A 26,247-nucleotide genomic window follows, 5' to 3' on the forward strand; every position below is an offset into this window, starting at 1 on the left:
TCCCTTAACGTTACACCCATCATACTTCTTTCCATATATATATATATATATATAGTTCGTTGCGTCGTCCTTAATTTAAGTAGAACCCTTTTCGTAAGCCTCCAGGTTTTTGCCCCGTACGTGAGTACTGGTAAGATACAGCCGTTAAGTTTTTCGCGTGCGTATGCCTTCCAACCACTCAAAAATCGAGCAAGAAATCGAGCAAAAATCGACCATCGCGGACAAGACCAGTTTCTTTCCACGTAAGTACGAGGCTCTGGAGAGGAGCTATGCCCTTTCAATGTAACCTTGGGCCTGACGGACCAACCGACTGAGCCACCTCTCCGGGCAACATCCAAGGGTCATGAGTTCAAACCCCCTGTTCTCTTTCCTTTTTTTTAATCTCTTTTTTTTAGTTTATCCCTATATCAGGGAATGGCAAAACTTCGCCACGACCTTGCGCACTTATTTATGAAGGAAGGAAGGAAATCAACTTTATTCGAGGTCCTGCAGGCCACGAGAGCTTTGGGCTCTCATGGAGTGGGCGTCTCCCACGACGGAACCGAGAGGTTGAGTTTCTTGGCGGCGTCGTGGACCTGCTGGACGGCCCAGAGTTGTGGAGCTAGTTCTTCGCTCCGGATTGCTTGCTCAAACTTCCGCTTGTCCTGTTCGCAGTTTATGCGAGCTTGCGAGCACGGCCAGAGTAAATGATAGACGTTAAGGGATGTATTGCAATTGGTGCAATAAGATTTGTCCTAGAGCTCAGGCATGTAATGGTGTAGTCTGTTTGGCGTGGGGTATGTGTCTGTTTGTAGCATTCTGAGTGTAACCGCTTGAGCACGAGTGAGCGTGCGGTGTGGCGTGCTATACTCTCTACGTTGTAGGTAGTAGTGTTTCGTGATTTCATTGTATGTAGTGGGGGCGCCCTTGTTCTCCGAGTGGTCGGGTGAAGTCGGGTGAAAAAAATGGTTGACGCACAGGAGCATCGAGTGCACTCTATGTCTTGCGAAATAGGGACGGAATTTCTCAGGCGGATGACGAACGACAGAGAATAAGTTCTGCAATTTATCTTGCATGCAGTATCCCGCCTGATGAAAAAAAAGGAGCTGCTAGGGTGCGTCAGAGACGTAGCCGCGGTGGGGTACGCGAAACGTCTCGTGCGTGCTGTAGACGGTACTTGGGCACTATGCTTCCCAAAAATGGACCTAAGCAAGTGCAAGCTCCATTTATTCGCGCATTAGAAAGGTTACATGCCCAAGTTATGTGGCATCTATAGTGGGGGTCTTACGGTTTAATCTTGCGATCGTGCTCGTTCCTCATTCGTAGTGACGCCGCTTGCAGCCGAGCAGACGTGAAATTTTTTTCGCAGTGCATTGCACATTTGTAGGTCTTACAACTCCTGCTGAACGTCACTTTTGAGTTCGATAAAGTACACCTACTATCATATAGTGAGCTCTCTCAAACGCGACCATTCCTGCTCCCATGGACAGACGTTATGTAGAGTTATGCGTCTCTGAACGCCGCTCGCGGGGCTATATTTAGCTCATATTGCGTCGCGAGCGACTTGACATGGGCGCCATCTGTCCACGCGACAAATGCCGGTTCAGTAATGACTTATGTTTCCTCTGCAAGACGATACCGAAGTAGTGGGCGTTTTTAGTATGGCCGCATAGATACGAGTGATCTAAAACATGTTTTCGTTATGTTGGTTTCAGCAAGCGACTCCATTACCCTCTTTAAAAGACGCTCCACGTCAAAAAACGCAAAAAAAAAATTCACCTGATTCATTTAAGCATTGCAATCGTAGTCTCGAGGAAACTAGGACATGAGCATTTTGTTTTAGTATATTCCTCTTACGCCAAGGTTAAAAGTTACCCAATGTTTTGTAGGAAGGAGCGACAACATTTATTGTGCTCTTTCGATGAGTGGAATTCCTATCCGAATATCGCCTCTTGTCTGTGCGGGAGTACAGCTCACGTTGGTAATACTTGATGTTCGACGTCTTGAGTTGATGTACAAAAGAGCGAACGCTGCGACACTACAGTTGGAGAGGAAAGCGAAACTATATGCCTATGTAAGAAAAAAACACAACGTAAAATATAGAGTATTTGAAACAAACTGCGTCACGCTGTCCCTGGGAAACAAAGGCTTCGGTGGGCGTTGCGAATTAATTCGGAGAAATCTGGACAGCGTATGTGCAGCAAGTCGTTGTAGATTACCATCGTGATATGAGGATTATAGGAGACACTGGAGGAATATTACGAATGCCAGCGCATGCATGGACCTACATTTCTCGTGACCTATAATGAAAAAAAAAGCTGAAAAATTAAGCAGGAGGAGGAACACACAAGAATATGATAGGCGAGTCCGAGCATTTCCTTGTAATTTTTCAGGCAGGGATTCCATCTCTTCCTTGCGCCTAAATGTAACATCGCACTCCAGCTTTATTAATCGTTACTACACTTCTATTAAAACAATTCCGCTATGCTTTCCTTGGTCTCATATGATTGCGACTTCCGAAAATCGGGCCCCTTTGTTCCCCTTCCTCTCGTTCATTACACAGCTAGGGTCTCAACTCGGGCCCTTTTCGTGCATTCAGATATCATACGAGGGTTTGTTGGCCAGTAACCGTCTCCCTACCTCACATGTCACGTGAGGTCTTGCGGCAGAAAGAATGTTGCACATCTTCCGCCAAGACTGTGAATTGTGGAGCTGGCTATCAATCCCAGGAGGAGATCTATGCACGTACAATATTCAAGAAAGTGGACGGGGAAACGGCGCCGGAGTAGCTTAACTGGTAATGCGAAGACGGGGTTCGTATTTCACCACTGGCCAGTAGTCTTTTCTTCTTCTTCCACTTTTATTTCTCTTTAGTTATTGTTTCTCCATTTCTACTAAAAGAAGTTATTCTCCGCATGCTTTCCTTGGTATCATTGTCTGTTGGCTTCCTATGATTGTCACTTACGAATATCGGACCCGTACTTACCCATCCTCTCGTTCATTAATTTGATCGCCAATACATGAATGGAGGGACTTTAGAATTTATATTATATTAAATTAGCATGGGTGCCAGCATTGCTGTCCGCAGAAGTCTCTCAATCTGCAGCTATCCTGAAAAGCTTTCTTTTTTTTTCATCGTTGCAGCGCCGGGGTAGGCGGACGTCAGAGCTCTTCAACCATATCAGACCGCAGTGCACCCTATAGGTCACAAGTTGCAGAACCAGGACACAGTAGTTGGCGAACGACACGCAGGTCTGCCTACTGTCGCGTCACCTGGGGACAACAAAGCTGACTATAGAATGGCAATTTTTGAGCGTTACAACAACATAATATCTCTGCACGCACTGTAAGCAATGCCAAATATGCAGTGCTCTCATTTAGCTCGTTTATTTTTTTCGCTCACACCTGCCATTTCGAGCCCATTTTAGCAGCATATGGTGGCTACGAATGTCTTCTGCTTGCGACTGGTCACACGTCAATGGATTAATTCTTCCGCAGAAAGGGACGTGAGCACGGTGAAAGTTACAAACGAAATCGTAGATCTGCCATAACAGCCTTCGAGATTGGGCAGCGTATAGCGCCTGCTCTCGGAGGCCGTGTTGGTGTGGACGAATAACTCTTTCTTGCCGTCGCTACCCATCTTATATTCAGCTGCGTCTACCTGACGGGAGGGACTGTTCCCCGCTGCTGAGATGGACCACGACAATATAGGCGGGTGGGGGGTGTCTTCAACCCTGGAGAACTCTTCTCGAGAGCCTGCCCAGCTCCGGTGATAGTGGGATGGTATTTGGGTAGCGCTGCAAAACACGCGCAGAGGACGTAACGAAGACGAATACAAGCGCTATCGACAACGCAATTCGATTATTTTCGGGATCGATCGTACTTGTACACCAATAAATTTCGCTAACTTAGCGCTTGCCTTCATCTTCGTTTCTTCTTGTGTCCGTGTTTTGCTGAGCTATCCAGATACCATTCCATGATGATCCACCGACAAGTCCATTTCGCCACCCTCGTCCACTGGGAAAGCAGCTGTTACTCGTTCATCATAGCCGTTGTTGCAATGGATTGGATCCGTTCTTCGGATGCCTCCACCGTCGTCAGTTGGTAATCGCGTGCCCTGCGTGTGAGGAAATACAAATGTGGAGGTGTGGCACCTAGCTTCGAAATTCGTAGTTGGTGATTATTTCAACGTTGCAGGCTAACGTTACGCGAGCGCAGCTTGTTTCGCGAGGCTCTGCTGCTCTGTGTTAAAAAAAAAAAGTCGAATACGAAACGTGACAAAAAACAAGCAAATGAAGATAAAACGAACATGAAACATACCAGAGGAAGTCGGCAGCAGCATTTGTTGAAAACTGCGATGTGGTCGACCTTGCTTAATTACCAGTGCCTTTCGGGCACATCAAGGACGCATAAAATAAAGGTAGCAGAAAATGTATACCTCAAATACAAATGAACGCGTAGTTGGACGAAATAAGTAGGTGGTTCTAAACTTCCTTCCACTTGAAGAGCTGGACGATGAACGACAGTATACTGACATATATCACGGCGCGGTGAAGACGTTTCCATTTACGCTGGTTTTAAGCTTATTTAATTTGCCTTTCAAAGGCCTTGAATATGACTGGACAGCAACTTATTGACAATCAATCAATAAATCTTTCTGCCTGCCTGCGCATGTATGTATGTATGCATGTATGTATGCACGTATGTATGCATGTATGTATGCATGTATGTATGCATGTATGCATGTATGTATGCATGTATGTATGTATGCATGTATGTATGCATGCATGCATGCATGTATGTAATGTATGTATGTACGTACGTAGGTTATTTGTATGCGTGTGTGTGATCTGCTTAATTTAAGCTGCGATATATTTAGAGAGCTAAGCTTATGAAATTAGACTCACGTCATTTAATCCAAGAAATATTTACGTTTGGGGCTGGTTAAATTGTTTAAAATGTTTCGCTTTATCTGTTATCATTTATTTTTATTAATGAATTATTATCTTCATTTCATTTTTATTATTCACCTTTTAAGTATTACAGAAATTTCCTGCACGGCTCGGATGGCGCTTAGGAAACATTGTTTAGAAGCTAAACGTCCCGATATAATTACCTGTGTCGTTAACCTAACTGTTCATTAATTGAATAAGGTCTCCGAGCTGCTATAGACGCAGAAATAATACAAAGTTAGCGTAAAGGATCGCCATAGTAGATTGCAAATGTTATTAAATTATTGCACCGTTCTTACTCGCAAACACTATTATTCATATCCTATTTCCTGCGAAAACAAATTTACAAACGAAAAAATAGTTCGAATTATTATTATGACCTGTTTCATGTCTGGTGCTCCTAAATAACCGCCCTAAAATGCTACGCATGCTCATCTCCGGGTCTTGGCGTTCTACCGTTTTAAATAACAGTTCATATTTTTTTTTTCGTCTGGAAATTCGAAACGTGATTATCCAGTTCCTTCGGTGAAGCGAGCATTGTTGCGATTACAGTACAGTTGAGGCTTCTGGTGCGGCAATACTCTTCTTGTGTACGTTCAGAAAACTTCCATGCTTTCGTGGCTGATCGCTTGGGGATACTTAGCACGATGAAGCGTTTACTTCATGATTCTATTCGATTTCCTTTGCGAACCTCGCGCCATTTTCTGAGACGCAAAATTTAATGGTACAACAAATATTATTAGCAACGCTTGAATTCTTATACTAGAAACCATTTTCACAATCTTAGTTGTTTTGGTGACATCGGCGTCATCAGCGCGACAAGTAGGGGAGGTTGCTCATAAGAAAGGTGAAAATGAATCTGAAAGCGCGGTAGAGGACGAAGTGAATGTGAAAGCAGCACGAAAATGAAAAAGCCATCGACAAGTGCCTGTCGGCAAATTTTCAGTTTGTACGGTTGGTGATTGGTTCACTCATCGTTGACTTTGCACTTGTCATTACTCTTCAAATTCCTGTAAGAACTGTCACATTCCTTCATACACTGGCTCGCGCCAATTCTTTTTGTTGAGTAAATAATTTACTTATTATATACTTTCAGACAGCAAGAGGCGACCCTTATGCATCGCAGAACAATTAGCTGTGCGCTGTGCACAAAGAAAAGAACGCGCAAGACATGACGACATGTTAATCTTAGGATCAAAACAGACAAACAAACAAAGCCAGAAAATTCACGTCACTTCAAGAGGTACGTATAGTAGTCGTAAATGATCCTGCATCGGCAATCGCGGAGATACACGAGGGAACGTGGTTTGTGTCGGCGGTCAGCAGAGGTCGCTTGACATAAAAATAAAGATGGAGGAACACGTCATTGCGACAACGAGGAGCAGCTGCATTAATACTTCAATACTTTATTACAAGGCCGGAAAACCAGTTGCTACTTAAGTTAATGGTTATGTTGAACTCTTGAAATAACCAAAGGCGCGGTATATGCAGTGGAGGGGGCTCCAACTCCATTACCAAAATAACCTAAATGATTTTTTTTCTTCTTACTTCGTGCGCTTTTTGGCGACCTCCTCGGCCTCGGCGAATGTGTCCGGAAGTTCGATGCCTCGAGTTTCTGTTAGAAACGTGGCCGCAGCTGCTCCAATTACTGCTAGCGTTGCTAGTAGAGTGGCAGCCACATACACGGAAGCCTGTTTCTTCTGCGTATGAGGTGTGTACGTGCGAGTAAAAAAAAATCAACAACACTCTTCAGTACACAGCGCCGTCTCATCTCCTGGCTCTCATTAACAAATTTCATGCACATATTTTAGAGCAGTCTCTCATAGTATACTCATACATTTACTGGCACCGCGTCGTGCCAAGGTCGACGTGGTGTGCACCCCATACGGTGCTTGATAACAACGCATCTGCTAGACGCAGGACAACGTGTGCGACAAGGACAAACCTTGACGAGGACAGGTTGGGATGGGGACGAGCAACTCACAAGAACGCTCATGAAGGGAGCCATGGTGCCCGCAACGCGACCGACGGTGAAGCACGCGGCGAAGCCGAATGCGCGCGCCGCTGTCGGGAACAACTCCATGGTCCAGACCCACTTGACCGATGCCGACAGGGTGAGCACGAAACGACCCGCCATGGACATCGACAGGCCTACGTAAGGCCAACCTGCGTAGAAGTGTCTACAAAGTGGCTGCATATGTAAGCGCAAGCGGGCATGTTTACACGTGCTGAAGAGGCAGCGAATAGCGCATGGGCTGGACGAAACGCCGCAGTAGACATGACTCTGCGTTCTCCGTCCCAAATTCTGTCTCGTGCACTGCGCTCTTCGTTACCTGTTTACAAAGGACAGCTGCAGGATGAAAGCAGTGGCTTAAGAGGGGAACCGGCACTCCCAATGACTGATCGTTCATATACGAGCTGTTTGCCATTGGCCGTCCACCGTAACCAATAATATGTTCGTAATAATAATCAGCCGCCATCACCCACAATAAAGGCAAAGTTCTGATTCCACTATTTCGCCGCGCAGAAATATTACCTAAGGTGGCATATTTCAAGGTAAAGAATGGTCTTCGAGGAAGTTACCATATTACTTGAAGGAGTCGGGAGTAAAGGAAGAATATACGTTGAGGCTAGGATGCTTGAAAAAGATGCATTGAGTTTTCCATGTTAGGCCAACGAAACTTTACGTCATAGATAAAGCCGTGTGAAGCCCTGACACTGTACGTACTCCTATTTTTTTCAGCATCTCTGAATAAAGCAACGTCAATGGGCAAGGGCTGGGATTCTTACCGGGGGGCGTCAACTCCACCGCGGCTGCTGCGATCCCCGCCATTATGAGAGTGGCCGCCTGAGACGGCTTATGGCGACAGTAGTATACCATGACCAGCCCGACGAATGCAGCGGGTATCTCGGCCGCCGTGGATATAGCGAAGTTGACCAAGTGGCTACCCTCGATTTCCACGGCACCGAGCATCATAGCGATCATGAGGGAGTTGTCGCAGAACCTGTCATAGGGGTTTACTGTGAAACCCTTGTGGCCCATTTCATGCCAGAAACACTTTCAACATAAGGTTTCTTTAAAGTACACTAAAGGTGCTAAAATTACACACAATCTCCTATGGGAGTTGCATAAATCACCGGCTGTTTCGTCGTCGTATGCTGCTGTGTTTGGTATAATGGCGAGAAACACTGCGAAAGAATCGTGAAACGGAGAAGGGCGGTTGAAACACCGAAATATAAGCAGTGACCAGCGAGAGACGACGAAGAAGAGGGGAGTAGTTGCAGTGTTCACTCATGTAACATGATGGTAAGTTTGGATGATGCCGCTGCTTCGTGGAAGATGAGCACTGACCGATGCGTGCTGGACTACGTGACGTCATTGAATAGCTTACCGCTTAGTAGACGTCGTACGTAGACATCGTCGGTGACGCTGCCTCCTCTCGATGCGAACCGTTATCAAACACCTGATCAACCGAAATCCGGTGGCGGATGCGTATGGCCCTGCGGGCCCTATCTTTCAAGCGATCGTCTTATGTGGGGAACGACGGGTGTCCTCGTTCGGTAGGTGTAGAAATGCTTACGCATTTGAAACGAATCAACCACGGCTGTTAGATTACGGCTTGAATATGAACATGCACATCTAATGCACTAGCTGGAATTGATGTGAAATGGTCAATCGAATGCCGTAAAACTAAATGCACTCCGTACGGATGCCTCTATTGTCATGTTGTGGAACAGGTAATCGTGTGAAACGAGGTTACGTTTATGTACGGCACTGATCGCAACTTTAATTTTGCGCACTGTTTATGTTCATGCACCACGTCTTTCAGAAGCAATGCCGAACTACAAACAGGCAGCTCAAATGAGTGCGCATTTCCAGACGTCGGCGCAGTGACATCACTACGATGAAGCCTATGTTTAGCATTAGTCGAGGGAGGAATTGCGAAAAGTGTGACGAGAAAGACAGTCATTATGTTGACTGTTGTTGGCCAGTCACCTGCTCTCGCAAGTGTTACATGACGTCACGTACGCGCCTAGTGAGAAAGGCGGCGGCGCCAGCGGCAGTGACATCCGCTGCCGTCGTCCCCAATGCCCCAAAATACCGTAAACACTCGCGAAGTAGCTTCGCTTTTAAGCTTCCACAGCGTTTAAATATACAATATGCAAATACAATATACGCAGTGTATGTAGCACCCGAAAACAATTTTTATTAACATTATACACCAATCTTCCCACACTTACTTATCCTTTAGAGTGGTTTTATAATGGCTTTGTCTGGTAATATTATGCATTGCGCTTTCCTCATTTATACACCATTTCACAGGCATTTGTGACGCTTATACCATTTCATTTCATTGCTTTTCAGGTATCTTTATGTAATGGATGAAGAACTAGCCTGATTTGCTAAGGATCCACATACGCGACTCACCATATCACTGCACGATATTTCTTCAATAATGTATTATTATAATTACTAGAGCCTTCTGAACTATGTTTGCAGACTACAGAAGAAATTAAGTTCTCTTGGGCGTTCCCGCAATTTGCACACAGCAATCTGTCTTCCTCCACATGAATACGCGTCAGTATAGTCGGGAATGCCATTCGTAGCTCAAATGGTCACATTATACATCGGGCCCACAAAACGTTTATAAGCCTATAGGATATTCCAGCTAACTTTAGCCAAGCAGTTCAAGGGGAAAAAAGAGAAATAACATGGGGCAAGATATGATTTTCGGACCTATGGTTTTCGGTCGTCAGAACAGCGTAGGTTTTATAATTGCTACTTGAACTGGGTGTAAAACAATTCTTTTTTGTTGAACAGCTTAGCTAAAGTTAAGTTGGTATACCATGTATATCATCGTCGCTTTGCTTACACGGACACTGGACATTGTCCGAGCATTGTTGGATTGTTCACATTGACGTTACTTCGCTGTCAACGTGGACTTTCTAAACTTCTTCACGGTATCCTCACCTACTCCGAACTTTTAAGTTGTGTCATGTTCTTACTCGGAGCAAGCCCTATATAGAACGTAGACCTTTACATGTTCCTGCCTGCCATCACGAACACTCCACCGTCCACAGAATACTAAGTCTCTATCATGCTTATTTTTAAAGCTTGATTTTCATAACTCACTGTCATTGTACTTTTCTGAGCTTTGCGTTGTTGTTTCATCGCTTCATACATTGTTCAACTTAATCTATAATTTTTCCTTTGTATTTACGTTGCCTTTCTTGTATGTGCAGCCTTAATTTCATAGTTGTACCTTTTATGAATTGTTTTTTCCTGATATTCCTCTGGAGATTTCTTTAATATATGCGTGCGGGGGGGGCGTTTGAGAACAGCTCTCAGAGCGTACGATTGTTCTTGGGCACGGTAAATAAAGAAATTCATGCATTAAGTTAAGGCTGTTGTGGGCGGGGTACGAACCAGCGCATTTATGTTTGCAGTATCTTTTGCTGAGCACTTGGGTTTAACATTGCGTAATAAATGTGTGCGACGTCCGAAAATGAGCAACATGGTTTGGACAAACGAATACGGTAGTCGGTGTACGAGAAAAAGCTTTACATTATAATACACAATGCGAGCACTCAGGCATTCTGTAAATACCTTGATGCGATAAGCAATAACTGTCTTGAAGCTTAACTTTAACCATGAATAAGAAAAGGAAGGCAAGGTAAGCAAAAATGTCTTCTTTTTCTTGTCGATTATGGTGATAGCACAGGTTCTGGAAAACGGGAGGATTCAACCTGTGGTTTTTGCAGACCAAATTTGTCTACATGTTGTCCCTATAACTAAATATATATAAAAAAAGGTTTCCTTTATATTGTTTACCATAAGTGTGCGTTGAGAACTGATCAGTGGAGACTCTTCGCAGGGCTATGACCTCCGAAATATGAGTACGGCGACGAGCGAGTAGAACTGGTAAATTTGTTAGGAATAATGCTGACGGCGCCAGCCCGAATGAATACCTGCGATAAGGAGCTCCACTGCAATTTACCCTTTCACATCGCCTAACCACCCCAGTCAGACGACAGCACGAAAATTTACCTAAGCAATGCTCGATATTGACTGCTGTTGAATGCCACTGTGTGAATACTCAATGTTTTTCCCAGTGCATTAGACATGGGCGACATAGTCGACGCACAACGCTAAGTAACGTTTGACACTGCGCGCCTTTGCAAGCGGACAAACTCATCCACAAGTGGCCTATCAGGCTCATAGGTGAGAGGGTAAAATTATGACTCTCGGTTTCATAAGATTGGATTGGATTGGAGGCAACTTTATTTATGCCTGCAGTTGGGCGTTCGCACGCCCCGACGAGGGCCTACGTCATCTACGAAGTCAAAGAACTGCTCCAAACATGTGCACCTTGAAAGCAGAACACACAGGAGGTGTCTTGATAATCTCGTGGTGCCGAACAGATAACGGTGTAAACTTCAGGCTTCTCAAACAATGTCGGTGGTCGCCCATGTGAATGCACCGGCGATAACAGCTCGTAATTTACGACCCACTTCAAATGACGTACCAGCATACTTGTTAAACTGTAATACCGAGAAATATTTCCAAGCCTGAGATAATTGTTTTCGTAGAAGCACGTGCTCGACTACGACGCGTGAACTACATCCCGCAGCAAGAGCTCAGAAATCTGCAGCCCTGATTGTTCTTACAGCGAAGGTGTAAATTGCTAGAGAATTAGTGCATCCGTCTGTCCGTGTGTCGCCTGAACGCTGAAAACTCCTCCAGCGCAACCCGATGCGCATGAGCAAAAAAAAAAAAAAAAGAAAAGTCGTGGTGGTCGCTCCGAACGTTATCATCTTCCGCCTATGTGTAAATAGCATTACCATTTCCGTGTTATCAGTCGCAGCGGTCGCTCTGAATGTAATCATTCTATCGACCATGTTATGACGCATGACGTTCATGGCCATAGAGAAAGTGTGGGGTGGCGGCTCTCCTTCACTCCCATTTGAGGGTCGGAATGCATAATAAAACGCAATACTGTGCCCACCAACCGCCAAGTTTAACGTCGACCTAGGCCGCACCGGCGGCAAGAGGATTGTGTCCTTCTTGTTGGAACGGTTTGGGATTGAGTGCTACACGGACCTCAATGTGCCGACCACGCGTCACCGGTCGTGTACAGATTCGACCTTTGAAAAGAACTTGCTTAGTATAGCAGTACGACAGATCGCGGTGCACCACAGTGACCACAATGCAATGGTCACTGTGGTAACGAATGAGACAAAATAAAGACGATAAAAACCACGAATTTACTTGTATCTGTCATTATTCAATCAATATAGCAATCCTATAGCAATCAATAGGAATCAATATAGTTGTCGATATAGTCACCCCAATACAGCTTAACTGGTTATCCTTCGTCACAGAGTGGAAGGGCACTCATTTTTTAATTTTCAGTCATCTCCAGTTACTGAGTGCTCGGAGCAGAGTCCTGAGGGTTCTAATCATTAAAACCATTCTCACCGTTCTAAGTTATGTCCAGTTCAGGACGAAGGCATCTTCCAGCGAACTTCAGTTAGCCCAGTCTTGCGCCAGCTGACACCATCGTATGTCTGCATAGTTTCCTTATTTATTGCGCACCTAGCTCTCTGGCGTCCTCACTGTGCCTTTACCTTGAAATCAATCGGTGCAAAATCTACAGAATTCAAGTTAAAGACTTAATATGTTTCCACCTCGACGGGTGCAGAGCTTTCTGCACTTGTTTTCATTAATCGGAGACCACCGAAACCTTGGACAGTTTTTAATGATTACAAAGCAGCCCTTCAGCGCATACGAAACCCAATGTGCCACGAACCCAAAGACAAGCTGTCCTCAGGATTTAGACGCATATATTATCGCAGCCATGACAGAGGACAAAACACCGTATTTCAATGACTTTCAGGGCATTGCAACATCAGTGGGAATGAACACGCGACGAAGCCGCCCGATCTGCAAATGAAAGTGGTCAACGTGTCTTGATTCCGCTTTCGAGAACACAGGCAGCAACTGAGCTGCGATTGGTGTCCCGTGAATGTTCTTTGCCCCTGTGGGACTCGTATGTTTTCACCATGTGTTGTTTGCGTTCGTTGTTCCCGGACATTTAGACGCATCTAACACCTGGGCTGCCACGACGTGAACAGACCATGCCGTGCCGTCTGTGTCTGGGCGTTGCATTAACCAACTCTTATGCATTCCTTATAGAAACGGCCACCACGTGCGACGCATGCAGCTATGAAAAGACGCTCGCACACATTGTCTGTGTCTGCCCGTGCTAAAGTGCCGATGGGCAAGTGATGTACAGAATGATGAACCAATTGGACAATCATCTGCTATCAGAACTAAGAGCTATTGGTCATTTCTCCCAAAGAACATCTGCGCAGAAAGCTTTATTCGCGTTACTAAGACTCCTGCGGTTTACAGGCCTTCACGATATACCCTACCGCTCTATAGTGTACGTGGTTTGTTTGTGGTCGTCCATCTTTCTCTTTTAATCTCCATATTACTCCTCACCGTGTAGGGTAACGAACTGGAAGTATCTCCTGGTTAACCTCCCTGCCTTTCTAGGCAACATTTTCGTATCTTTGACATCAGGCTACAACACTGGTAATCTACCTTCCGGAATTCATGGCTTGCCCAACTCCGTTTTCTCTTTTCAGTTTCTGCTGCAGACTGCAGTGGCAGCTACACCCAGTTGCCGTCTAATTCACCGTGTTGTCTTCTTCTCTATTCATGCTATATACGCCTCTAACCTATTGCTCCTACACGACGTGCTTAGTGGCTATGGTGTTTGGGTGCTAAGCACAAGGCCGCGGGATCGAATCCCCGCCACGGCGGTCGCATTACGATGGGTGCGAAATGCGAAATCACCCGCGTACTTAGATTCGGGTGCACGTTCAAGAAGCCCAGTTGGTCAAAATTTCCAGAGTCCCCCACTATGGCGTGCCTCATAATCAGATCGTGGTTCTGGTACGTAGAACCCCATAATTTAATTATTTTAACTTATTTCTCCATCGTTCGTTACACAGTATTTAAGTTCATCTGAAGCTTCATGTTTAGTTTCTATGTTTCAGGATCACGTATTCATACTGTAAGAATGCAATGATTGCACACATTTTTTTACAAGCTGGCGGTTATGACGTGGTAGTGCGTACCATACGCGGTCCATCACTTTTTTTTTTCTTAACTATTATTGCCATGATCCGGGTCCCCTACGACCAATGTAATCAAACTAGATAAAAATATCTTGAACAACCTACAGAGGCAGACTACCAATCATGACTGCTTTTTTGCCCGATTATTCACCCTGCTCTTTTTCCGTATTAATGCTGAAACCTATACCGGCCCCGATAGTCACTCACGAGGTGCAGTGCACATAGATTTAGTTAATGCTCGTTTCGTTTCCCGCGAACGATAGTTTTAGCGACGAACAATGGTATTTTCATTGAAGGTGTGGTGTGCAAGAAGCGGTCATTTATTCGCCGTCAATATCTTCGTACGCTTTCGCCAAACGACAACGAGAAGGGTGTTCCTTCGCCTTGAATTTGTGTCGGTTTCGTTATCAATAATCGGACTAATGACGCCCACTTGTGGGGTAACAACTTTATTGAGACTGTGCTCAGTTATAATCTGGCAGGCCCGAGTCCTAGAATAGAAGTGTAAGACCTATATATATATATATATATATATATATATATATATATATATATATATATGTCCTAGAAGTATAACTGGAGTATCTGTCGGTTCTGCCGCGTTCCTTTTTTTTTCGAATTTGTTGCCATGCGGTATTACGTGAGTATCTGCACGAAGGGGGCTTGCATGCTTACACGCATAATTTCATTCCCCTAGGCACTTACGACGACTAATCTCTATAGACTGACTTGATGTCATTTTGCGTGCGCGTGTTTTCTGCGCGCATCGGCAATAGCGCGACAGGAGGAGCTGCTTTTATCATCGGACGGCGATTACGCAAAGGGGTCGTCCTCCCGGCATTAGCCTTCCAATACTTCGCAACTCATTGAGGAGGGAAGATAACCGATGGTCATTAAGGGTTACGGACTGGATTCCAAGGGAAGGGAAGCGTAGTAGGGGGCGGCAGAAAGTTAGGTGGGCGGATGACATTAAGACGTTTGCAGGGACAACATGGCCACAATTAGTACATGACCGGGGTAGTTGGAGAAGTACGGGAGAGGCCTTTGCCCTGCAGTGGGCGTAACTAGGCTGATGATGATGATGATGACTTCGCAACTTGGTGGAATATAACTCACCAAACGACAAACAGAAGAAAGGTGTTCCTCCTAATTAATCTGTGCCTCAGAATCTCTATGGGACCGATGGCACTGGTTGAAGATGCCCGAATTCTCTCCGCAATGAGATGCATGGCCGACGTCAAGTTTGGAACACTCCGGCGGTTCATCTTCAGTATTTTCGAGATGGCGCGTTCGGCTTGCTCCTCCCTGCCAATTGTGATGAGCCAGCGTGGTGACTCCTGGATCACGCTGAAAAAAAAACAGGAAAGTCGAGATGCAAGTCTTCCGTCACTACTATGAAATAGGCCGAACAGCGACATCGCTAGACATACAAATTGACCGTGTACTTCCTCAGTGTCTCGCATTTTGGTCCCGATGAGGTTTAAGGAATACACTTGTTTCGATTCGACCTGGTTAACTGTGCGATTGGAATATGGGTGGGAATTGCCAGATTCGTTCGGCTTTCACTTTCAATACTTCAACACTCGGTACATTGTTGCGCGCTTCTTTTGGAGAAACAGAGATCAAAACGTTTAGTATAGGGGTAACACTGCAAGCAATAGTGAGTTATGAGTGTTTCACATGCATCGCGCTAAAGTTGTGGAGGCGATATCTAGGCCAATTTCGGCCGGCCATAAACACTGAAGCCTTCATAAATTGCGGGGTGAACCATATATATATGGAACATATTTCGGAGCAGTATAGCATAAGGTGCCGCTTGTTCAACCGCACCTCGTACATCTACATATACCCCCGCAAGCATGCAATTTGTTCATGCATGCCGTACTCATACTCTGATGGATGCGTACGCAGGAACGCATTGACGTAAATACTGTAGGTACATACATGTATATAAACGTCAACGCATTTATGGAATACGTAGCCGCCACCAATGCTTATGTTACGCTGGTGGTATTAGTAGTAATTTTGTCACAAAAATCTGGTACTGACTCTGAAAGCTGTAACAGCTTGAACGTTCTTTCTGCTCCGTGCATAGATTTGACGGCGTAGAATGAAAGCGATAGCCTACGGCAGGAAATATCGCGATGCCAGAAGATTCGAACCAATTTAAACGGAAATAACTCCCGAGCGCTTTGCAGGTGTGCGTAGTAATCAAGTGAAATTTAGAAAACTACTGAGCACAGTCCACATAATAAGTGCAAGGGAACACTACTATGAAAAGAAAACAAGGTACAAATATTATAAAAGGTAATTCAGCCGCGAAGTGAGGCCGAGAAGAAACGCGATATTCACAGACAGAAATATTGCCCAGTTGGTGAGAACTTATGGCTCGAAGAAACCGGTGTAGAAAGCGCGCACTCAAGAGGTATGAAACGAACATGAAACGGTGACTGCCGACTTCGCCGTCTGTAACCGAAGGAGCCACAGCCATTTAGGTTAATTTAGGTTAACCCAACAAAATGTCAACTTTTCAGCCTATCGTTGGCGATCGTGTTGTTTTTTTTCTTTGTCTTGTCTCCACATTTTTCCTAGACCTGCCTTTGAAAATCCGGAACGCTACGTTGTTGCTTTTCTTGCTATGTAGGATCATTTGTCGACCGTACTTCCTGACCAGGGTGTTACAATGCCCAAAGCTCAGTACATCTCTGTATCATCAAATCTACCCTCAGTCATACTTTAAGCGACTCTGTTTTTTACCATAATTGTGCATTTGTTCCATACATCATTATCAGTTTAATGTTGACGTGCCCACGTAGCCACCCTAGCCTGCATAACGATTCGTTATACAGGTCCTGAGTAACAATTTATCATTACCTACTACGCTGCTCAAATGTTTTGTTTACGTGTCACCAACTCTTCTCTGTTGGGCTTGGGTCTTGAAAGAAAATAATGAAATGAAATGAGCACGTATCATTATGAAATTAAATGAACAGTATCAGTTTGAGAAGGTGCTTCTTTTACGCTCTGCGCACGGGTACTAACAGCATAAATGGTACGCAGGCCAAAGCGACGAGACCAGAGACAAGCTGAAGAAGTTTCCAATCTGACAGCAGATAGGCCACACCGGGCAGCAGCACGGAGGGTATGGCAAATCCAGCGGTGTAGCCGATGTTGAGGAATGTTCGGAAGCGAGGCTCCAAGATTTCAGCCACTGCGGGAGTCAGTGATCATGTGGATTTAATTGTACAAGTGCACTTAATATCATGCATCAGTCCTCACAAGTTCCCCCTACAGAACGTCCGTGATTGCAGAAAGAGAGGCAGTACACCTTGTTTAGGCACCTAAGCAGGAAAGTTACGATGAACATTGCACGAATGCATTTCACGATGTTGTTCGTTCACTTGTCGCTGAGAATTAAGCTCAACACCTGTGCAAATGAGTGGTGAAATATCAACGCGCTCTCCTGTTTTTTACTCACTTGATGACTATCACTACTCGACAAATGACAGAGAACGAGAGAATTAGCTTTCTGCACTTCCTTCTTCACATCTGGGAAAGCTGGACTGCGTTGCCGCAAGAAAGCTACGTCCTGTACTATGGCTACGGCTAATGACCAGCAGAAACACGTTAACGGTTCCAGGCAATATGACTTTGGATTATGGCTGGGGACCCAGCTCGACTTCGGCAGCGAGGGCAAGGGCTAAGAGTCGTTTTGAAATAAAGTATATATATATATATATATATTACAACGGGGGTGTTTGCCCAGGAGCACTAGTTCTAGGTTCGCAGCCGTAGGCGTAAACGGGTCGGTACTATGGCGAAACGGAGAAGCAAGCAATGCTCATCGTCGTCTCTTTCACGTGTAGGTCAATGCCGACGCGGTGGAACGCGCGCTCGGGGCATGGTAAGGGTTGCAAGGGGCCGGAGGCATGTTGAGTTCGCGTCATGCGTCGTTGACATATGAGGCATGACCGTACATACTGGCGAACGAAACGGTAGATACCGCACCAGTAGTACCGAAGCTGGAGGCGAGAGAATGTCTTTAATGCAACAGCGTGGCCGCATTGTGGGTCGTCGTGAAACGTGGCGCAGATCTCGGAACGGAGATGTCGGGGTATAACAAGCAACCACTTGTGGCCGCTCGAATTGTAGTTGCGGCGGTACAGCAAGTTATCGCGAATGATGAAGTGCGCGGCGTGACGACAGAGCGTCCGAGAAATAGGCGCTGATGACTGTCTAGACAGGAAGTAAATAAGCGAATAGATCCATGGGTCCTTGCGCTGCTCTGACAGCATGTCGGAAATATTGAGGGCGAAGGCACCGCAGGTGGTCTTTCCATTCGAAAAGGTTCCAACGAACTTCATGTATCGAACCTGTTTCCTTGCCCCGCTAGCCTACTCCATGAAGAGTGTCTTGGTTCTGCTGACGAAATCGAACCAAGCTTCCTTTACAATGTACCTGACAACCCGGCTTCTCCTCCGGTTGACGCTCAGGCCCTTCAAGTTTCTCCTCCCACGCCGCCGTGGGACCCAACATTTTCCCTGTGTATTGATCCCAACCTCACTCTAGGTCAGCACGCCCAGATCGCCGATCTCCTTGACTGCTTTCGCAAGTCATTCCACGTACAACAATCTCGCTTAGGCCGTACCTCCACTGTTGTCCGTCACATCTACACCGGCAACCATGCGCCTTTACGCCACAGGCCGTATCGTGTATCCGCAACGGAGCGTAGCGTCACCGCTGAGCAAGTTGGAGACATGCTCCAACGCGGCATCATACAACCGTCGCACAGTCCCTGCTCTTCTCCTGTAGTGCTGGCCAAAAAGAAAGATGGCACAATTCGCTTTTGCGTGGACTACCGGCGACTCAATAAGATCACCCGCAAGGATGTTTATTCACTAGCCCGTACTGACGACGCCCTAGACTGCCTCCAAGGCGCCAAATTCTTCTCCTCCTTAGAGTTACGATCCGGGTGCTGGCAAGTGCCAGTGGCTGAGTCAGACCGTCCAAAAACAGCCTTCATCACACCTGACAGTTTATTTTTGAATTCACCTTGATGGGGGGGGGGCATTAGGCTTGTGTAGTGCTCCTGCCACATTTGGAAGCATGATGGACAAAATCTTGCTCGGCCTCAAATGACAGATATGCCTGTGTTATCTGGACGACATCATTATCTTTTCGCTGGACTTTCCTTGCAACTTACTTCGACTTGAACGCGTCCTCAAGTGCATCGCCAATGCTGGCCTCCAGCTTAACTGGAAGAGGTGTCGCTTCGCTGCCCGACAGCTGGTCATCCTCAGCCATGTCGTGTTGAAATAAGGCGTACTCCCTGATCCGGCCAAACTACAAGCTCTTGCCCAGTTTCCGCGACGAACGACCTTGAAAGAACTGCACAGCTTCATTGGGTTAGCGTCATACTTCCGCCATTTAATCTGCAATTATGCCACCATAATAGCACCTTTAACGCAGCTTCTTCGTAGTAGCCACACCTTTTCCACCTGGTCACCGGATTGCGATGCCGCCTTCACAAAGCTGCGTCGTCTCTTGACATCACCACCAATCTTGCGCCATTTCGACCCAAGCGCTCCAACTGAAATACACACGGATGCCAGTGGCGCCGGCCTTGGTGCCGCTCTAGCTCAGAGAAAGGCTGGCCTCGATGAGTACGTCGTCGCCTTCGCCAGTCGTGCACTCACTAAACCTGAATCGAACTATTCTGTAACAGAAAAAGAATGCCTGGCTATAATTTGCGCCATAACCGAATTCTATCCGTATCTCTATGGTCGCCCATTTGACGTGATAACTGAACACCATTCGCTTTGCTGGCTGTCGTCCTTAAAAGAACCATCCGGTCATCTTGCTCGATGGACCCTTCGACTGCAGGAGTACGACATTCGAGTGCTGTACCGTTCTGGCCGAAAACACTTGGACGCGGATGCCTTGTCGCTTTCGCCACAAACAGACGAAGTTAGCTCCCCGAAGGCCTCATTGTTCGAGCCTTTCCTTGCTGCCACGGACATTCTTCTGGAGCAGAAGAAAGACCCATAGATTGTGTCCATACTGAGTTTCTTGTCCACTACATCGACACCTACTACCAATCGCGCATTATGTCGCCAAGCACATGACTTTTCCATTCGCGATGGGCTCTTGTACCGTTGTAACTACCTCCCAGACGGCCGGAAATGGTTGCTTGTCAATCCTCAGCATCTGCGTTCGGATATTTACGCAGCGTTCCATGACAACCCCCAGTGCGCGCATGCAGGTGTGCTGAAGACATACGCGCGTCTACGCCTTCGTTACAACTGGCGGGGGCTGTATCAATTCATCCGTCATTATGTCCGCTCCTGTCTCCTTTGCCAACGCTGCAAAGATCCCCCCCGTCGTTCAACCGCCCCATTGCAGCCTTTGCCTTGCTCAGCACGTGCTTTCAATCGAGTAGGCATCGACATTGATGGACCTCTGCCAACCACATCAGACGGCAATCGCTGGGTAATCGTGGCCATTGACCATCTTACGCGCTATGCGGAAACTTCCCTTTTGTCCAGCGCGTCTGCATGTGACTTGGCCTGGTTTCCACTGCGGCACCTCATCCTTCGCCACGGAGCTCCGAGGGAATTAGTGACAGAGGTCGCGTCTTCCTCTCCGACGTCATCGAGGCTCTCCTCAAAGAATGCCGCATCATTCATCCCTCCACTACTGCGTATCATCCGCTGACTAATGGCACGACCGAGCAGTTTAATCGCACTCTTGGTGACATGAAGGCCATGTACGTTGCATCCAATCAAAGCAAATGGGAGCATGTTCTACCATTTCTGACCTACGCTTACGATACCGCCACGCAGACTACCACGGAATTTTCGCCTTTTTTTCTCCTGTACAGACGCGAACCTTTTTCCGGAATGAATGCTATCCTTCCGTACTGCCCTGACACCACGGAAACCAATACCTTATCCGAAGCTGCTGCGCACGCAGAAGAGTGTCGCATGCTATTCTGCCTATTTACGCCAGAAGAGCAGCAACTCCAAAAGCACCATCGAGAAACTTCCCATGCTACTGTATCCTATGCTCCTGGCTCGCTAGTGTGGCTTTGGGTTCCAGCCCCTACCCTGGTTGTGTCACCTAATCTCGCGTCGAAGTACCAGGGCCCATACCGTGTGATCAACCAAACGTCTCCAGTCAACTATATCGTGAAACCCCTCGAGCTACATGTGGATCATCGCCGTAGAGGACGCGAAATTCTGCATGTCCAGCGTCTAAAGACGTACTAGTTGTCCTACCCGTAGGTCGCCGGGTTTGCTTCCCAATACGCGGGGGAGATAACTCTACTGATAAACAAGGAGCAGTGGAGCTGTTCTAGTCGCGAACGATTACTGCCAAAATGTTGCGCGGTAATATATATATATATATATATATATATATATATATATATATATATATATATATATATATATATATATATATATATATATATTCTAATTTCTCATGATATTCTGAGTACATTTAATGTAAAACGTAAAAATAACAATAAATGGAGTCATTCCAGCAAAACATTTCGTTTCGTGGAGCTGGAGTCGTCAGAAAATTTTTCGTGACAACACTACCTGAGCAGCCTTGCCTGCTAAAAACTGACCAGTGCATAGAGGTTGTGGTCGCAAAGCTTGACGTTACTAGGCTGCTCGGTTACGAAATTTTTGTCTCGCAACGTCACGGAAACGTGAGCGCATTCCATTGCCTCGGCAAGCCACCTGGAAAACCACCGCGCGTGCTACCCCACAAGAGAAGACAAAGACCGGTCACACATGACATCGCCTTCGAGACCGCGAGTGCGCGCGTGATCTCAAAGGTCACGTCAAGAGCATGGCTTCAGAGATAGGGTGGCGCGCAGTGTAACGTGCGCACCCGCCGATCTCGGAAGCTATGCCCAGAGTAACCACCTTTGATTTGTGGGCCACATGGCGGAATGCGCTGCAGACCTTGCCGAGCACGCGCCAGAGGCAACAGCTAGCGGTTTCGTACGGAGTGGTAGCTGAGGAAGAAATGGCACAGCGTTGGCTAAAGCGATATATTCCAAACGAGTAAGTAAGGTTGCTGCTCGCGGTGAAAACACGCCGTCCGTCTTGGAACATTACAGTTCAGGTGCGAAAGTTGGCGGCGCTGCTCACGTAAAGCCGCCGAGCTTGTCTGGATGCCGGCGATGTTGATGGAGGCGAAGAAGCGGAGGGCGTTGTACCACTTCACCGACGGGGACACCGCGCCCAGAGACCCGAAGAGGGCAGCTCCGAACACGCAGAAAAAGAATACGGTTCGACGCCCGAATCTGCGAAAAAAAAAGGAAGCGGGTTGCACAACGCGCCGGCTGGACTCAACTATCACCGTGCCATATCATACTTACAAACTGTATTTTTTTTTGTCTTCAGTATGTGGCAAGTTGATCACCAAGCAGTGTTCAGTGTTCTCCATACTACTAATCTCCGCTTCACCACGTGACATAAAATCTTAATAGCTGTTGTAACTAATGCAACTACTACTACTACTACTACTACTACTACCACTACTACTACTACTACTACTACTACTACTACAACAACTACTACTACTACTACAACAACTACTACTACTACTACTACTACTACTACTACTACTACTACTACTACTACTACGGCTTGCCGACACCACCGCTGCTGCTCCTGCAGCCGTTGGCAGGCTAGGCCTTGTTCGCGAATTCAAGAAAATGATATATCGTGAAGGCGCGACGCAATATCATGCTACCTTTTGCACTCATTAAGGTTATTTACGTATTTATTGTTTTATGTGTAGCTTGTCACAGTTATGGCAAGTAAACACAAAGGCGACGACGCTTGGTGGAAAAAAAAATCAGCGATTGCAAAGCAGGAAGCTGCTGCCCACCCGCAGCATGGATATAGTGCCCACCTGTCGGACATGTGTCCCATGACGAGTGACCCTACGAGGGATCCCGCAAAAACGACGCTTGTCATCATCGAGCGCTGCCATTCGTGCTGGCACACAAGGTCCCACTGGAAGAAGTAAAAAGCAAAACAGGTTAGAACCAGTCTTGCAATAGATTATGTGAAAGAGTAACGTTAAAGAAACGTTAAGGAGTAAGAATAGGTTAAGCTGCACTTGTAAATTGTGCTCATGCAAAACCAACAAGGACAGAAAAAACGGAAAGCAGGTGACGGCCCTACCGAAGTTATCCTGCTGGCTTATATACCGTGACACCACAATTTGTTTAAAGCGTGCGCTGTCCTCAATTCTTTTAAGCGAAGCTTTCTTACTGTGGCTTGAACATATACCTATCGTGACATTGCAAGCGCACACTGACATCAAACATTCCGCGCTCCCACAGATGATGGAAATGTTATATACAGAAACTACATTTCAAATGGTTGCTTTCAAACCAGGTTCTACCAGCCCAGAAGGCCAGCGCTCTTACCAATCGGACATGGATGGATGCCTAAAAAAATAAGGTCCGGTATGTTGCGGGCTGCAATCACGATCTCATTTTGAGATACACCGTAGAAAGTGGGGGGTGGGAGGGGGCTTCAGGTTAATTTGACAATCTATGTTTTTTTTTTTTTTACCGCGCACTCAGTGCACGATGCACGCGCAGTTTTGAGGCCTTTCGGGACGTTTGGCGCGTCAGCCATGGCGCATAGCGACAGTTTCCATACAAAAAGGGAGTGAGTGTATCTTCTAGCCTAAGACGAATACGAAAGTTATGGGGACACGTTAATTGATTGAATAAACGTTACTGCAAAATTGTTGAGAGCACGCCGCGCCTGGAATATGGATGCCTCTATAATCGTGGACCCCATAACTGGGCGCGTTCGGCACCGATATTTGCTACACCTCTCGCATCGTAATGTGTGGCTGTGGCATGTTTTTCTATGTGACGGAGCACGTCGTGTCTTGCTACTGAACGCCTTTCAATGCTGAATAAAAACCTCCGCTTGCTCTACGGGCTCCATGATGGTGGATGAGAGAACTTTGCGGTTCGTGTCTCGCCACGAGTACGATGCTTCGAAGCGGTACAAAAGCGCCTCTAGTGAATGCGGTGTTGCGTTAGAAACGAGCTGTTTCTAAGGCTCAGGCGTGCGTCGCTTGCTCAGGCGCACATTTCGTTGCCGCGCCGAACGCTGCGTTGCTCGACGCTCACCGCGTCCAATGCGGGGCGCGTAGTCGCTGCGCCGTAGCCCATTGTCTTACACCCCTTGGCGGGTCGACGGGAACGCTGTCGCGTTCCACTCTTGAAGGCGAAGCAGAGTAACGCATGATTGGATTCGAAAAACTTTAATAGAAGTCCTGCAGGACGCACGTCAGCGCGCAGTGGGCGTCTCCCGCGCAGGGACCGACAGGGAGTACCTGATGAGTTGTTTCTTCTACTAGCCGAACCAAATATAGCCAAGCAACAGCAGTTCACCAGGCTAAACAGTGGTTCAACAACTAAAATAAAGGCTAGTATGCTTCGCATCCTGGGCTTAACCTTAGCTAAGCCACAGCCATTTTTCAGTTTGCCTCATCTGCTATGTATGTATAATACTAAATAGGAACCCTATACACCCTGCAGGCACATTTGTTTCTTACTCATCTGCACAGACCCAGACAAACGTGAAACTCTTGTATAGATGGTTTACGCCACGTTAGGTTATGGTATTTTGTTCTCAAGCACCTAAGTTATTCATATTTCAATCCTCAGTCCTAGCGACAATTTTAGCGTCATCGAAGGACCATTTAGAGACATCGCGTTAGTTTAGCGACATATGCAAAAAAAAAAAAAAAAATTAAGGCAGCACGGCACGTGCTACGTCAAGCGCTTGCCTCAAACCTACAATTAAGCTAGGAGCGTCCCGTCAATGGAGCCTCATTCGACGTAAAAGGTAAAATTTATTACTAAACAAACCTCTGGCACTGCCGACGACCCTGGTGCCGATTCGTTGTACGACCACGCGTCGCACGACACTGTTCTCGATTGGTCGACGAGCACTGCAGAAGTGTTGTGTATTATGGCTTCCACGGGGTGCATCCTGCAGGACTCGTATTTGGGGTAGGTCGCCAGCCCAGAATTGTTGATGACGGGAATGGCTTCGGCTTTCCACCGCTGCTCTGTCCAATTGGCGAAGGTCGAGTCACGTGGCCTCGAACACCAGTGTTCGACGTCCGCGGCGACAAACAACGCTGTGAAATATGTCCAGGAGGACGGAAATGCACGCACAAAGGTCAACAAGCAGACGATCAAGTGGTACCACCGCGGCGGTCCAATGAGAGCGCTGATTTCCTTCATGTCGCCCTTTTCGTCAGCTTGACGTTTTCAAATTGAAGCGACGGGCAACTGGAAAAGCAGGAAAAAGATAACAAAGATTAAAGAGAGAGAGATATAGTGAGGGCAAAGTTTGAATCAATTCAGGATCTTATATTATCCCGACATTAGGTGACACTCGTGAACAGCTTGGTAACGTTTTGTCAGATATAGACGCACAGTCAGTCAATGTCCCAGAGACAACCACGAATCCAGTACCCCGTGGCGTTAGTTTATCCGACTCTATGACTTACTTCATTTTGTTGCAGTTTGTCCACCTCGTTCTCTACACCACTCGTAGAAGCGTTATGAACGCATATTAGACAAATCGCTCCCGTATGGGGCTGGTAGATGAGCTTGGCAAGCTGGAACGGGATGAAGACTGTTGGCTTCGAACTATACAGGCCGTGCCAACTATCATGCCCCAAGATTTAAATCTATGCAAATACCACGTAGGTGTACAGAACCAAGGTAATATTGTTTGCCGTCGTTTAGAGATACATAGAGTATTTTTTTGCATTCCGCCTAGTTACATAACTAGTCTTAGTTAACTAACAAACTTCTCAAATATTATAATTCCATGAAAGGTGTCAATGAGAAAATTGTAGAACTTGAAAAACTCCCGATTCATTTTTGCCCTGCTCAGTGTGGGGTAAATGAAAGTGGTTGGCCGAGCATGAAAGAAGCCCGCGAACACACGCTAAGTGCCTCGAACGGCCAGCCGCGCGGCTATGTTTACTTGCATTTGCGGGCTTCTCTCACGCTTGGTAAAGCTCTTTCACCTAGCACGTATTTAGGATATAAGTGAAATTGAACACTTAGCGGTGTATTTTGTCGCAGTCTGTAGTTGTA

General features: G+C 46.5%; 1 protein-coding gene across 1 annotated transcript; it reads right to left on the reverse strand.

Annotated features, from left to right (window-relative positions):
* Nucleotides 1-1,823: 1,823 nt before the first annotated feature.
* Nucleotides 1,824-25,422, reverse strand: LOC129384026 (organic cation transporter protein-like). The gene is made up of 8 exons (XM_055069078.2): nucleotides 25,000-25,422; nucleotides 23,010-23,113; nucleotides 22,241-22,395; nucleotides 17,121-17,289; nucleotides 15,195-15,425; nucleotides 7,722-7,936; nucleotides 6,916-7,097; nucleotides 1,824-4,096 (listed from the first exon to the last, which is right to left on the reverse strand). Exons 1-8 carry the CDS (start codon nucleotides 25,378-25,380, stop codon nucleotides 3,938-3,940), a joined length of 1,596 nt encoding a protein of 531 aa, XP_054925053.1. The 5' UTR covers nucleotides 25,381-25,422; the 3' UTR covers nucleotides 1,824-3,937.
* Between the last annotated feature and the right edge of the window lie 825 nt (nucleotides 25,423-26,247).

Source organism: Dermacentor andersoni, chromosome 9 (assembly GCF_023375885.2).
Source record: "Dermacentor andersoni chromosome 9, qqDerAnde1_hic_scaffold, whole genome shotgun sequence".
NCBI classification, from domain to species: domain Eukaryota; kingdom Metazoa; phylum Arthropoda; class Arachnida; order Ixodida; family Ixodidae; genus Dermacentor; species Dermacentor andersoni.

What these genes read in the sequence shown, in the direction of transcription:
- LOC129384026 (XM_055069078.2), bottom strand. Translation starts at nt 25,380, where the DNA reads ATGAAGGAAATCAGCGCTCTCATTGGACCGCCGCGGTGGTACCACTTG. An exon ending in ATGGGACACATGTCCGACAG is followed by an intron (nt 22,396 to 23,009) that starts GTGGGCACTATA and finishes TTTTTTTCGCAG; the next exon opens with ATTCGGGCGTCGAACCGTAT. An exon ending in GGTGGAGTTGACGCCCCCCG is followed by an intron (nt 7,098 to 7,721) that starts GTAAGAATCCCA and finishes ACTTCTACGCAG; the next exon opens with GTTGGCCTTACGTAGGCCTG.